The sequence below is a fragment of the Vitis riparia genome, chromosome 19 (genome assembly GCF_004353265.1).
Source record: "Vitis riparia cultivar Riparia Gloire de Montpellier isolate 1030 chromosome 19, EGFV_Vit.rip_1.0, whole genome shotgun sequence".
In the NCBI taxonomy this organism is placed as follows: Eukaryota; Viridiplantae; Streptophyta; class Magnoliopsida; order Vitales; family Vitaceae; genus Vitis; species Vitis riparia.
The window spans coordinates 24,125,102-24,140,383 of NC_048449.1; the positions used below are offsets into that span (position 1 = coordinate 24,125,102).

The following is a 15,282-nucleotide window of genomic DNA, read 5'->3' on the forward strand; positions in this document are numbered from 1 at the left end:
CCTTAATGTTATTTTCAGTGTTAATCTTATCTGAGTTCATGAAATATGTGGTACCCATTTGAGTTTGTGTTGTGATGCTTGCATCTTTCATAATTTTGTCGAATTTAGGCTCTGGTTGTTGCTGAATCAAAACCCCAAACACCAAGAGACGGCCGACCCCATCTTTTCTCTTTTTTCTTCCTATTTTCTTTTTTTTTCTCTTCCCATCATTGCTATACTCTTCCCACATTTACCCCTTCTCTCCTATCCACAATATCCCACTCACAACCACCGACTTCTTCTTCTCTTCATATTTCATTATTTTTATTTTTATTTTTTCTATCTATCATCTCCACCACCAACCACAGTCGTCATCATCTCCCTTGTCCGCCATGTCCCCACTGCTACCATCACCAGTGGCAACTTGCATCTTTGACACACTCATAGTCGTTCCTACACACTTCATGTTGCCTCCATTCTCCATTCTAGGGTTTAACAAATGAGGTATTTTCTCTCCTTGATTTATGGAGTTGTTGTTTATGCTATTGGGCTTCGTTTGGGTTGTTTGAATTGCCCTGCATATGAATTGGATTGTTGATTTGAGTGGGTCATTTTGAGTTATTACATGAGGGCATCAATTCGGGTTTGGCTTAATTAGAACGCTAATACGGATTTCATGTCATTTGAACTTGTTTTGTTAGACTTAATTTCTAATCGGATTTGGGCTTTTGTTTTACATGGGCTTCACTATTAACTGAGGGGCATTCTTTTGAGATAGAAAATGAGGCTGAATGAGCTTCACAAGATGGGCATGTGCTCTAAAAGCCCAACGTTGCCACCAGATGATAGGTAGTGTCCATTTGGGCATAATGTACTCCCCAAATGCCTCTAATCACCAAATAGGTTGCTCCATTTTTCGGATATTTCAATTTTCGGAAAAGCAATTGGATAGTTTGAAGCTATCTTCACTTAGTATCTTACATTCAACTGTCACCGGAGAAACCATGCATTCTAGTTAACCATTCTATTCATCTCCCCCAAGTGACATGCCATCTCTCCATGTGGTTACTTGTAGAACATTTGGAATTGTAAATGGATAGGGTTTGTATATTTTTGGATTGAAAAGTGTAATTTTTAAGAAATCCAATTTTCAAATAATTTTCAAAACTTTCCATTTTCAAATAATTTTTAAAAATTCCAATTTTCAAAACTTTAATCTTCAAACAATTTTTCAAAATTCCAATTCTCAAATTTAATTTTCAAAACTTCCATTTTCAAATAATTTTCCAAAATTCTAATTTTCAAAACTTCCATTTTTAAATACTTTTCCAAAATTCCAATTTTTGAATTTAATTTTCAAAACTCTCATTTTCAAATAATTTTCAAAAATTCCCATTTTCAAATTTAATTCTTAAGAAATTCCATTCTCAAATCATTCTCCAAAATTCCAATTTTCAAAATTTCCATTTTCAAATAATGTTTCAAAATTCCAATTTTCAAAACTTTAATCTTCAAATAATTTTTCAAAATTTCAATTCTCAAATTTAATTTTTAAAATTTCTATTTTCAAATAATTCTTCAAAATTCCAATTTCCAAATGTAATTTTTAAAACTTCCATTTTCAAATAATTCTTCAAAATTCCAATTTTCAAAACTTCCATTTTCAAATAATTTTTCAAAATTCCAATTCTCAAATTTAATTTTTAAAAATTTCATTCTCAAATAATTTTTCAAAATTCCAATTTTCAAATTTAATTTTCAAAACTCTCATTTTCAAATAATTTTTCAAAATTCCAATTTTTAAATTTAATTTTCAAGATTTCAATTTTCAAATAAATTACAAATCTCTAGTTTTCTTTCAAATAATTTTAATTTCACTCGAGTTTTCAAATATTTTTTAATTCTACCACTTTTCATCCTTCATTAGGGTTGTAAGTCACTAAAAATCTCATTTTTAAATACACTTGCTACATTTCCTTTCAGGTAAGCACTTTCACAAATTTTCTTTAATTTTTAAAATAATTTTCCATTTTCCTTGATTTTTAATAACCATGAAGGCAATTTTCATAATTCTAAAATAATTGAATCATGTGGGATTAATTCATGCAAAATAAATTGGGCTTTGATGGGGGCCTACATATGATCTCTTCTGATTGTCAACTGCTATACTTAATGAATATTGTCTGATCTTTGTCTTGCATTTTGATATGCATGCGATATATTTTGTATTCATTATTGTGTACTAATCTCATTTCATGATAGCGCACTATTACTTGCTGCCAAGGTACGATCTCACTCTCACTTTGCTTATTCTCATACATGATTCAATTTATTATTTAATCATTTTTTGTATCCATTGATCTCTTAATTAGTTAATTGTCACATTTGCTTCACCTTTTTTTTAGTAGAGACCCGTTTTTAGGAACTTAGAGGGGTACTACAGTCTTTTTTACCATACCCTCCCAATAAGTAACCTGACCCCCGAACTTGACTTTGGTTTTCCGCAAACTGTCTTTTCCAAATAAGGAGTCACACTTAGGGTTTTCTGAAATGCGAGGTATACAATATGTTTTTATGTATATTTATTATTAAAAACAGAATAATAGAAGTCCATCTTACTCATTTGTGTTTCAAAATTTCAAGGCTCCAATCTAGCTGCCTTAATTTATTGATATTAATTTAAATAAATTAATTTCTCTCCATTTATTACCTTTCAAACTTTTCCTAAAAATGACAAAAAAAAAAAAAATCTTCTTTTATCACCTTCCAAACCTTACTTTCTTGAATTTTCCAAAAAATTTAAGCCATCAATATATAAAATCCCCAAAAATCCAATTGTTTTTCTCCGCATTTATCAGGAAATTTTAATTCATATTTCCTTCATAAATTTTAATCCATATTTCCATCATGATATGTGGTGTCCAGTGTAAAAATTTGTCCGATTTTTAATTATGGTTTTCTCCAATATCCCACCAAGTTTCATCGTGATTTTCTCCATCTTAAGTATATTTTACATTTTTGCAATTTTTTTCAATGGCAATTTTTTTTTACATCATAATTAAAGAAAATAAAGATGAAATCCATTCCCATTTTTAAATATCTATCTTCTTTATCTTAAAGAGTAAAAACAAAAATGAAATGACTAGTATATTTATTAAAGATAAAAACGAAAATGGAATGACCTTTTTATCCATCATAAAATTTTTGCTTGTCTCCATGTAAAACTAATGGTTGGGGTTTTCTTTAAAGAAAAACTAAAAGTTGCATCATGCTACTCCAGGCTTAAATTCAAAAATGTTACTCCATAAGTGGTTTAAGAAAATATAGATTTTCTAATAACTTTTATAAAATCATTTAAGAAACATAAACTCTAACAATAACATTATTAAAATTCTAAGATTTCCCTCCAACTCTTTTCTTCTCCACAAGCCAACTAATCTAATTTTTATTTTTATTTTTAATTTTGACATGACAAGTCAATGACATGCATATAAATTCTTCTTAAGCTTGACACATAATGATCCAACATGCCATATTATTTTTCTTTTCTTTTTTTCCTTTTTTTTTCATTTTACTTATAATGTAACACCATTTTTGACCTTTTTTATTTAATAAGCTTATTACACATTCTCTCATTAAAAATTTTCACTCTTTCATCTTTTTCATATTTATTAATTTTATTTATTTATAAACACTTTAAACATAAAATAACAATAACATATGATAAATAATTATTGAGAAAAAAATAAAATAAATACATAATAAACAAATTTAGAGGTTTAGACATAAGATTTTATATATTCATGTTAAATAAATTATTTATTTATTTGATAAATCTTATCATATATAGATTAAATAAAAATATCTTTTCTCATAATATTGTCTATATTTAAAAAAAAAATTAAATTCTCATGTGAAAATCAAAATCAATGATTATGTAGTTCTAACTTTTTGTTTTTTATTCTAACTTGAATGTAGTTCTAACTTTTTGTTTGATTAAAATGTTTAATTTTTTATTTATATAAAATAAAAACTTAGTTGTGGTTCTAACCATTTGCTTGGTTAAGATTTTAAACTTTTTATATATATCAAATAAAAATAAAATATATATTTTTTATAAAAATTGTATTTAATATTTTATATTAATTTTCTCTTATTAAAAATTTAAATTTTTACATACCGCACCAATTCGACATAGCCCTTGAAAAAGAGTTTAACTAATCTTTTATGAAAGAAGTACCACTCTGGTAGAAAAAAATACCATTTTTATTTAATTTATGGCAAAATATGTTACCACGAACTCAATATCTCATATAATGATGAAATAACATGAATTGATACCTTATCATAAACTAAAAAAGTGGTACATTATTACCTCCCACCACAATGGTACTTAATTTCAACACACTTCAATGTTACTTTTTTCATAAAAGAAAAAAAAATTGGTATCGTTTTTATAAAAGAGTAGCATCCTTTTTTCCAAGTGTTGTGTCAATTGGTGTACAACTTCAATATGTAAATTTTTTATTTTTAATAAAATTAAAGAAAATTAATATAAATAATCAAATAGAATGTTTATTAAAAATATATTTGATTTTTATTTTATATAAATAAAAAATTTAAAATTTTAATAGAGCAAAATGTTATAATCACAACCAAGTTTTTATCTTATATAATTAAAAATATTAAACATTTTATCGAAGAAGAAAGTTAAAACCACTATCAAGTGAGATCTATAGTCAAAAAACTATAACCATGATTATGATTTTTACATGAAAATTTTAAAAATGTAAACAATAAAATAATATGACAATATAATAAGATTTATAAAACAAATAAATATTTTAGTTAATAGGAATATTAGAAAATCTTATGTTTTAAACCTCTAAATTTATTTATTATGTATTTATTTTTATATTAAATTTGTCCTCATTAATTATTTATTATATTATTATTTTGGGTTTGAACGGTATATAAATAATTAAAATCAATAAATATGAAAACAGTGAAAAAAATTAAAATTAAAAATATTTTATGAATCATAAAGACCTATGGAAGAGGAAAAATAGATCGAATAGTGGAAAAAAATTAAAATTAAAATCATTTCAAAGAAAAAATAAAAAATTCATGTGTGTAGACCCCTTTTGGTTGGCCACCCCGATGAGTAATTTTTTTCTATTTTTGGAGGAGTGGGGGGAGACTACCAGCTGCATGTTGAGACGCATGGCGAAGCACGTCACCAACTCACCATGGTGGTGGTAGGGATAAAGACTTGCTGAGTGGATGGGGAGCAGGGAGTCGGTAGAAGCTTGCATGAAAACGCCAATTTTCAACAATTTTCGAGCTTTCCATTTTTGAATAAATTTGAAAACTTTAGTTTTCTTTCAAATAATTTTAATTTCACTCCAGTTTTCAAATATTTCTTTAATTCTATCACTTTTCATCTTTCCTTAAGGTTCAGGGTCACCAAAAATCTCGTGTTTAATAAACTTGTTGCCTTTTTCTTTTAGGCAAGCACTTTCATAAATTTTTTTTGATTTTAAAATAATTTTTTATGTTTCTCTTGATTTTAAATAAGCAAGAATGAATTTTTCATAATTCCAAAATAGTGGAATTTGTGAGACTAATTCATGCAAGATAAATTAAGCTTTGGTTGGGGCCCCACATATGAGTTTTCTCTTCTAATTGTCAATTGTATACTTAATGAATATTGCTCGATTTTTGTCTTACTCTATGATATGCATGTGATATATTTTGTACTCATTATTGCACATTAACTCTGTTTCATGATAGCGCTTTATCATCTGCTACCAAGGTACACTCTCACTCTCACTTTGTTAATTTATCTATTATCATGACTTGCTTTTGATCTATGATCACTTTAGTATCCATTGATCTCCTAGACAATTGTCTTGTTTACTTAACCTTATTTAGTAGAGACCCATTTTTAGGGGCTTAGAGGGGTGCTATGGTTTTTACTGTACCTTCCTAATAAGTAACTTTACCCCAAACCCAGACTCGATTTTTCACAGACCTTTTTTTCCAAATAAGGAGTCACACTTAGGGTATTTCTTTCTTATTTTGTTTTCCCTTTAAAAATAAAACAAAAATAAGTGGCGACTCCAAGTCTTTTCTAAAAATCAATTTTTCACTAAACAAATTAAAAAAATGAGTTTCGCCATCGAGTGGAAACGCATCGAGCGAAATGCGGGGTCCACAATGTGGCATAGTTGGTTGCCACGTGTCAAAGTTTTTTAAAAGAAAAAAAGACAACTATTATACTCTTTGACTTGTAAATTCAAAATAAAAAATAAAAAGAAAATGTTGTTTGCCATAGGAAGACAAGTAGGTAGGGAGGATGGTATAGTTTTAGAACTTTGATGATTTTTCAGTATTAAAGCGCATCTTTCCGTTATTTTTTTTTTACAAATTGCAGGTATTTTGGAAGTGAGAAGTTAAACTAATGTTTTCAGAATCGTACCAGTCATTGAACCAAAAAAGTTATCGATTCACGGTTCACTGGTCGGACCAGTGGTCGAACAGCGGTCGAACCGGTGATGTCATAAATATATAATTTATATTTTATTAAAATTAAAATTAATTTTAAGAAATTTATATAATATTAAAATTATAGCATTTCATTTTTTTGTATTTGATATGTCTATTAAATGATAAACATGAATATAAATGTAAATATATCAAATGTTATTAAGTAAAATATGTATAATATTTACATATGAGAAGAAAATTATAACATTTAATTTTATCTACATATCTATGCATTTTATTATTTTAAAATTTTAAAAATATTATATTAATTAATTTATATTATTTAATTTATTTTCATATTTATTGTTAATAATTATTATAAAAATAAACATGAATATAAATATTTATACTTGTTTAAATGTTTTATACTATAAAAATTTGCAAACAGCATTAATATAAAATATTGTTACCTATATCTAACAAAGGAGCTGTGCCAACCAAAATGGTTGGCATCTTTCTTTTGTAAACCTTTGATCCAAGGTTCAAATCGCACATTGCATTTATTATTCTTTATAACCATATTCCACATCGGAAACTCACAAATATAATGAGTTCCATAAATAACCCACACCTGCTTAAAAAGACAAGCTGCCTGTGGGCTGGTGGGTGGGAAGACTGCAAGCCCAATTCAGAAGACACAAAGCCCACGAATCTTTTGGTAAAACCCACATGTTGATTGGCTCACAAATAACCGAACGGTTCAACCATTATACTTCGATGCCTGTCCAAAGCCCCTTTCAGTTCAAAAGCTAAACCGGACCAAATCAGGGTCCAATTGACGGTTCAACCGATTGAACCAACCGGGTCCGATTTTTAAATCATTGAGTTAAACTACTCAAAAATGTTATTTTTAAAATGGTGCATGATTACATGTGACTCTAGAGTGAGATGTGATTCCTTTTACTATTAGGCCAACTCTATTGTACCTTGATGAACACACATGCAATAATATATATATATATATATATATATATATATATATTAGAATACGTTTTTTATGTGCATATTATAAATTAACTAAAATAAAAATATTTATACATGCATAATAATTTGTTTTATATCCTTCAACATATTCAGATTAAATATATTATAATATTTAATATTAATGTGTTTTCAAATCATGAAAATTATCACAAATGTCACAAAATATTATATATTATTTTAAAACATAATTTATATATATATATATATATATATATAATATATATATATATATATATATATATATATCACATATTATTTCTTATTTTATTATTTCTTGAAATTTTATATCACATTTTTAAGAGTTTTGATCAATTTTTGGTCCATCGATATTTTTTATCAAAGTTTTCATCGATATATCCTAAACTAACCTATACGGTAAAAACCAATATTTATATAACTATATTTAACTAAATAAAACCTCACATCTCACTTCTTGAATTATTTTTTCTATTACCGATTACTTAATTTAACTAAATAAAAACCCTAACATCTCACTTCCTGAATTATTTTTTATTATTTACTACTTAATTTAACTAAATTAAGTAGGTTGTATTTACTACTTATTTTTTATTATATGAAAGGATAATCTACCTAAATTTCATATAAGTATATGATAAAATAAATCTTTTAATTGAAAGTATTTTACATCTAATAAATATATTGAAATTAAGAAAAAGTAAATATTTAATTAAAATTTTAAATACTAATAATAATTATTCAATTTAATAAGTTTATCATTGTATTCAATTGTCTTTATATCTCAAGAATTCATTTAGTGATTTTTATTCAATTATATAATTAATCTATTGTTCTTTTTTCTTTCTTTTTTACTTCTTAATATTTAATAAAAATAAAATATTAAAAAAAATCAAATAACTTAATACTTATCTATGAGGTTTATTCAATGGAGACTTAGCTATGTATAATAAGCCCAATTTAGATTGATTCTTTTAGAAGTAAAGATCTATTTTTTAAAATTTATATGTGTTTTGCTAATTTTTGTTTAATGAGCTTATGATTTAAAAATAATATAATATGAAATAAGTAAAATGTTGTTCTTTATAAAACATATATTTTAACTTATGTAAGAAGTTTTTCCATATTTAATAAAAGTTTTTTTGTATTTTTTTCAATCATTTTCTTTTCATCTTTTTTTCCTTTCATTTTTCTTTCCCTTTTATTTCTTGGAAACCAAACATAGGCTTAATATTTACATTTTTGTACCTTTACACCCTATGTTCATTTAGGGTTAGGGTCTTCACCCATTTGATTTATAGTCGTATTCCAAAATCCAAATATTGTATATTAAAAAAGGAGAAGAAAAAAAATGTGGGGTGCGGCCCTGCGGGAGTGGTGGTGTGGCTGGGGGTATGGGCCTGGGTCATTGGCTGTCCATCGGCCCAATTCATATATGGTTTGAACTCTTCAACGGAGGCTTTTTTTTTTTCTTTTCATAATAACAGTTGATGGAAAATATTAGGACGAGAGTGAACGGAGGAAAGATGTGAGGTCTGTGTGGTTCTCTCTGCTTTTTTTTCTCAGTCAAAATTTTTCTCTCAATTTTCCACTTATTCCCATCTTGAAAACTTCTGTTGGATCCAAAAAAAAGTTTAACCATGGCTGAGGAAACAATACCCAAGGAGATACAGGTAGCCAAAGATGAGGTCCCTCAAAAGCAAGAGCCATCAAAGAAGGACGTTGAGGTTGAAGGGGCTGCAACTGGGGATGTAAAAGATGCAGAGAAAGATGGAGATTCCAAGAAATTCAATGACCCGAAGCCGGGATTGGCAGCATTGGTTGATGATGAGAAGGAAAATGAAGGTGTGTCTAAGGATTCAGTTGTTGATTCTTTGGTTGCTGAGAAGGGAGCTTCATTCCAGGAGGAGAGCAACCTTCCATCCGATCTCAAAGACCTGGAGAAGAAGGCATTGCTTGATCTCAGATCGAAGATCGAAGACGCAATACGCAGTAACACTTTGTTCGAGGAGGAGAAGAAGCAAGCGGAAGAGGCCGAGAAGGCAAGATCGCCGGAGAAAGAAGGAGAAGAGAAGGAAAAATCAGTGGTGAATGAAGGACAAGGAGAAGAAAAAAAACCAGAGGAATTGGCAGTAGAGGAAGGGAAAGAAGAAGAAAAACCCGAAAACTTGGGCTTCAATGGAGAGAAAAATGAGACCAAACAGAAAGAAGAGGAACAACAGAAAATCAATATTGAAATCGGGGAAAAGGCCATTGAAGTTGACGAGGAAATCAAGCTATGGGGAGTACCCTTACTGCCAAGCAAAGGAGACAAGGGAACCGATGTAATCCTCCTCAAATTCTTGCGAGCCCGAGAATTCAAGGTCCAGGAGGCCTTCGAGATGCTGAGAAACACCCTCAAATGGAGAAAAGATAACATCATCGACATCATTCTGGAGGAGGATTTTCCGCCCGAGCTGAGCTCGGTGGCATACATGCAAGGCATGGATAGGAAAGGCCACCCCATCTGCTACAACATCTTCGGCACGTTTCTGAACGATGAAATCTACAACAAGACGTTTGGGACCGAAGAACTTCGCCACAAGTTCTTGAGATGGAGGTTTCAGCTGATGGAGAGGGGGATTAAGAAGCTTGATTTTGGGTCAGGTGGGGCAACGTCAATGCTTCAGGTGAATGACCTGAGGAACAGCCCTGGGCCGACCAAGAAGGAGCTTCGCCAAGCTATGAAACAGGCCGTTGGGCTTCTTCAAGACAATTACCCTGAATTTGTTTCAAGAAATGTAAATAATATTACCCCTTCATTCTCATTTTCTTTCTTGAATTTCTTGCAAGACAATTATTGACCTGAATTTTGTTTGATTTCTGATTCCAGATCTTCATTAATGTGCCCTTCTGGTCTTACGCCTTCTATGCTGTTGTATCGCCTTTCTTCACACAAAGAAGCAAGAACAAATTCGACTTTGCCCGCCCTGCCAGGGTCACTGAAACTCTTCTCAAGTAACAAAACTTCTCCTTGGTTTTTGCATGCTACTTGGAATAGTATGGATTGGTTTCTTCTATCTATACTTTATTTTTCTTCATTTTTTCTTTTCTTTTATTTTATCTTTTTTTTTTTCCCTCTTATTTCCCCATGAAATTATCGAACATAATCTTAATGATAGCATATAAGAATATATAGAAAATATAAGAAGTTACATATATTTTAATAATTCGACCATATCCAATAATAAGAAATATCATTTTATCAAACCATAGAAAATATTATAAAGAGCGTAGAAAAAAAAATACAACTATTGAACTTGGTCATGTTTTCCTACTATTTGTATATAACCCTTCAATCGGAATCACAAACTCCAATTATATCAGTGTCACTCCTTGCATTTCTACTTACTCGTCCTATCATTACTTTTTATCAAAAAACATATTCTTAATATCTTTTGTTATTTTATAAAGAAATTTATTTTTCAATAATATGGCATAGAAAATATTTCATACAATATTCTTCATGAAAAGGAATATCTATGAGTTAGGAATTTAGGAATTTGAAACATTTTTAGACCATTAGCATACTTTCAACAAAACTGAAACTAATCCAAAACTCGAATTTAGGTACATTGATGCTCAGCAAATCCCAGTTGGTTATGGTGGGTTTCACAGGGAGAATGATCCAGACTTCTCCATTGAAGATGGTGTTTCAGAGGTTATTATAAAGGGTGGATCATCAGGAGCCATTGCAATACCTGCACCAGAGGTGAGACTCTAAGACCAAACCTATACTAGTCTCTGTAGATCAATGCATGTCATTGAGAAGGCATTGGAAGACAACTCAACCCCTAACCCCATTTACCCTTTGTCCTTAAAGAAGAAAATTTTCCTACTAATATATACTTGATGACTGAAACTTCAGAAAATTTGATGGCATAACAGTGGTTGTGTTTGGTTATAGATACAGTTGCAGCTAGTAGGTTGATCCAACCTAACCCCAGAATTTGAGTAGAATAGAACAATCATTTCAATACCCAAGTTGGGTTTGAGTTAGATTTTTTCAATTCAAACTCAATTTGGATTAAGCTCAAGTCAAGGTTTGGACAATCTAAGTCTAACCCAATTTAATATTTTTATAATATTCATAATATATATTATCTCACACGATAATATTTTGAAAATTATTTTTTAAAAATATCAAAGATTTAAAAGTTGAAATTTTTGTTCTATTTACTTTAAGTTTTGATATAAATATATAAAAGTTTTAAAAAACCAATATGAATTAATTATAAATTATAGAATCTAATCAACTCAAGTTTAATTCAATTAACTTTAACTTAATCCAAGCTAAAATAAATGAGATTGAATTGGGTTGACCTTGAATTGAGTACCTTGCCTTAGATATTGGGTTGGATTGGGTTCCAAGTTTATTGTTTCTTAATTTGAGTTGGACCCACGATACTCATCGACTCGGGTAACCCTCCGTGGGAAATTAAGGGATGGAGAGTGAACAAGATGATGATTTTTTTGTGTGAATAACGTATATGTAATGTTTCAGGTAGGGACAAAATTCACATGGGAGATAACAGTGTTGGGGTGGGACGTGAACTACAGGGAGGAATTCGTGCCGAAAGATGAAGGGTCGTATACGATGATAGTACAGAAGGAGAGGAAGGTGGGGTGGGAGGAGGGACCTATCAGAAACTCCTTCACCAACAAGGAAGCAGGCATGCTTGTGCTTACCATTGACAACGCTACTTTCAAGAAGAAGAGGGTTTTGTATCGATACAAGCCCAACTCCACCTCCACCTCCACCTCCACCTCCACCACCACCACCCCCTCTTCTTCTATTACTACATGATCTCATCATTCTCCACTTCAACTCACCATGGCCCAGAATAATGTTGACTTGTTTATTTTATTTTTTCCTTTTTTCATAGAAGGATTAATTCTTCGATAATTAATAATTTTGTGTTGGGTAAGTTAAATTCTCTATTTATTTGTTGTTGTAAGTGAAGATTTTGTAATTACTTTTTGATAATTTTAATATTATATGACTTATTCATAATCTAAACAAGGTTTTAAAAGTTATCTTGATTTAAATATTTATAATTGTCATCATTGGGAAGTAAATAGAATAATAGATTGTTCAATTAAAAAATGTATTTGTAATTTAGAATCAATCATTTGACAGTTAAATTTCCTTAAAGATGTTAAAAAGTTTAGTTTTGAGTATCAATGTAACTCATCTTTTGAGTGTATTTGTAAAATATTATATTTTGTAATCTCGTTTAAAAAAAAATTAAAAAATAAAAAGTTTTAGAAGGGATATTATTATTATTATTATTTTATAATAATAATAATAAATTAACTATGGTCTTGAGTGTTGAAAAGATAGTACATTCAAATAAGAGACCTCCATTGTTCTTATATAAAATGAACTATAGAGGATTGGAAATGTGTTTTTACTCATGTAAAATAATTATAAAATAGAAATTTTTTAAAAATAATTCAAAGTTATTACATTCATCGATCAAAAGTGGTATCTAAGATAGTCAAAGGTAGTACATATATCATTAAGAGGTAGTACCTGAATGGTTAAAAATAGTACGTAACTAAGATAAAAATTGCATGAAATGCTAATTATTTTTATATAGCTAGTATTTTATAAACTTGGATTCCTATTTTGTGATTATTTTCATATGAATGTATGGAAACACTTTTCCCCTCAAAAAATACTATAAGAAAAAGAAAAATTTAAGCCTCGTGTTTGAGTGAGCCATAACTATAAATATATTAGTTATATAAAAATGCTGATCGGTTAAGAGCAAAAGATCGCGTGGCCTAATGGATAAGGCGCTCGCCTCCGGAGCGGGAGATTGTGGGTTCGAGTCCCATCGCGATCGCTATGTCATTTTTATTTTTGGTTTTTAAAATTTATCAAATGGTGTCACTCCACTTTTTTAAAATATTCACAAAATTTTAAAAATTATTTTGAATGATGATAGTTTTAGAAATTATTTTTTTATTATATAACTCATAATATAAAATACTATCAAAGTATATGTATATAAATATATATATATTCAAAGAGTCGGCATGATTTTCTTTAAAAGGAAACTCTATTAATGAAAACTTCTAACATTAAAAAAAAAAAAAAATTAACTTTTTGAAAACAAATAAATTAGTTGTAAAATTTTTTAAAATACTTACAAAAATTACTGATAATAATTTCTAAAAAAATATTCGATTAATAATTCTCCATAAAACACTTGTAGAGATCAATTAAAAGTAACTTAAATAAAAAAAAATTCAAACCCACTTTAACTAAAGCAACATTTATTTTATATATATATATAAATTTAAATAGAACTTAATTTAACTTAACTCTAGTATTAAGTTTTTTTTATTATTTTATTTTAATTAAATATTAAGTATTAACAAGGTGAATGTTCTAATAAGCTTGTGTTTTACTTATTTCAAAAAGTTGTTTTTAACATTCAACAAAAACCCAAATATTTTTTATTTTTCCATTCAATCAAAAAACTTAAAAAAAAAAAAAAAAAAAAAAGTAATAAGTAGAAAAAATTAAAAACAAATAATTTAAACTCTGAAAACTAATTGCATTTAATATTAATTTAAAAAAACAAACACCACCGAATGGATCAAACACCACCTAGCAAGTTACTTTTCAATTGCGACCAAATTAATTCAAAACTGACCCAAATGACCTTTCAGGGCACCTAAAAAAATCCTAAGTTAAAGCATAAGTTACTGGGTAAAAGGAGCCAAAAAAGTAAGGATGGTTTCATGAACAAGGTTAGGTTTTTATGGGGGTTAACCGTAAAAATTCACTCTCATGGACATACTCCTCGACTTTTCTAAACAACCAGAACCACAGCTAAATGAACCTTCATTGAAAAATGAAGCTAGAAAAATGTATTATGGCAAGATTACTCCCTTTGGTTTACCTCAAAACAATAGCACTCCACCAAAGCATTCCAATAGCAACAAATCTCTAGAGCTCAATCTTTAATTTATAGATGTAGCTTTAAAAATGCAAAGGACAAATTGAAAGATATAAGAACAAGAATCAAATGTATCCATAAAGGTGTGATATCCCACATCGAATAGGGAAAAATATTATCAAAACTATAAATATGGATTCCTCTTAATCTTGTAGACGCATTTTAAAGTCGTAGAGACCCTTTAGGCCCAAAGAGGACAATATATATATATATATATATATCTCACATTAGTTAAACTAGAAAGTTTTCGAGACTATATAAATATGGGTTCCTCTTAACCTTGTAAACACATTTTAAAGCCATGAATGCCTTTTAGACCCAAGGGAGGACAATATATACATGGTTAAGAGCTCAGGGAAAACAATATATACATGGTTCAGAGAGGACAATATATATCTGGTTGAGATCCCGATGTGAGTCTTTGTTTGTTCAATCCCATGAGGGGTGGAGGATATTGTGTCTACATAATTGGGGGTGATTGTGATATCCTATATCGAATAAGAGAAAAAGTTCCTCGAGCTACATATTTATAGGTTTTTCTTAATCTTGTTGATGCGTATTAAAGCCGTGAAGGCCCTTTGAGCTCAAAGGGCATGATATCTACATAATTGGGAGTAGGTCATTACAAAAGACCGTACACAATTGATGCAAGAATTGAACTTATCTATAGCCAATGAGCCTTCTTCCTGTCCTTCTTCGTCTTGTATCTGTTCTAACCTATAAAAAAAACCAGTTTCTCCTAAATGCATCCCATTTTGGACTCGGAAAAACCAGGTTCGGA

At 29.1% G+C, this 15,282-nt stretch overlaps 1 protein-coding gene and 1 non-coding gene across 2 annotated transcripts; both read left to right on the plus strand.

The window, feature by feature from the left end:
- The first annotated feature begins 9,015 nt into the window (after positions 1-9,015).
- On the plus strand, positions 9,016-12,519 carry LOC117908758 (patellin-4-like). The gene is made up of 4 exons (XM_034822464.1): positions 9,016-10,268; positions 10,361-10,485; positions 11,098-11,239; positions 12,032-12,519. The coding sequence occupies exons 1-4, from the start codon at positions 9,129-9,131 to the stop codon at positions 12,332-12,334; spliced, it is 1,710 nt and encodes a 569-aa protein (XP_034678355.1). The 5' UTR covers positions 9,016-9,128; the 3' UTR covers positions 12,335-12,519.
- Positions 12,520-13,306: 787 nt separating this feature from the next.
- TRNAR-CCG lies at positions 13,307-13,379 on the plus strand. Its single transcript has one exon. It is a non-coding gene; the product is annotated as a tRNA-Arg (tRNA).
- Positions 13,380-15,282: the final 1,903 nt, after the last annotated feature.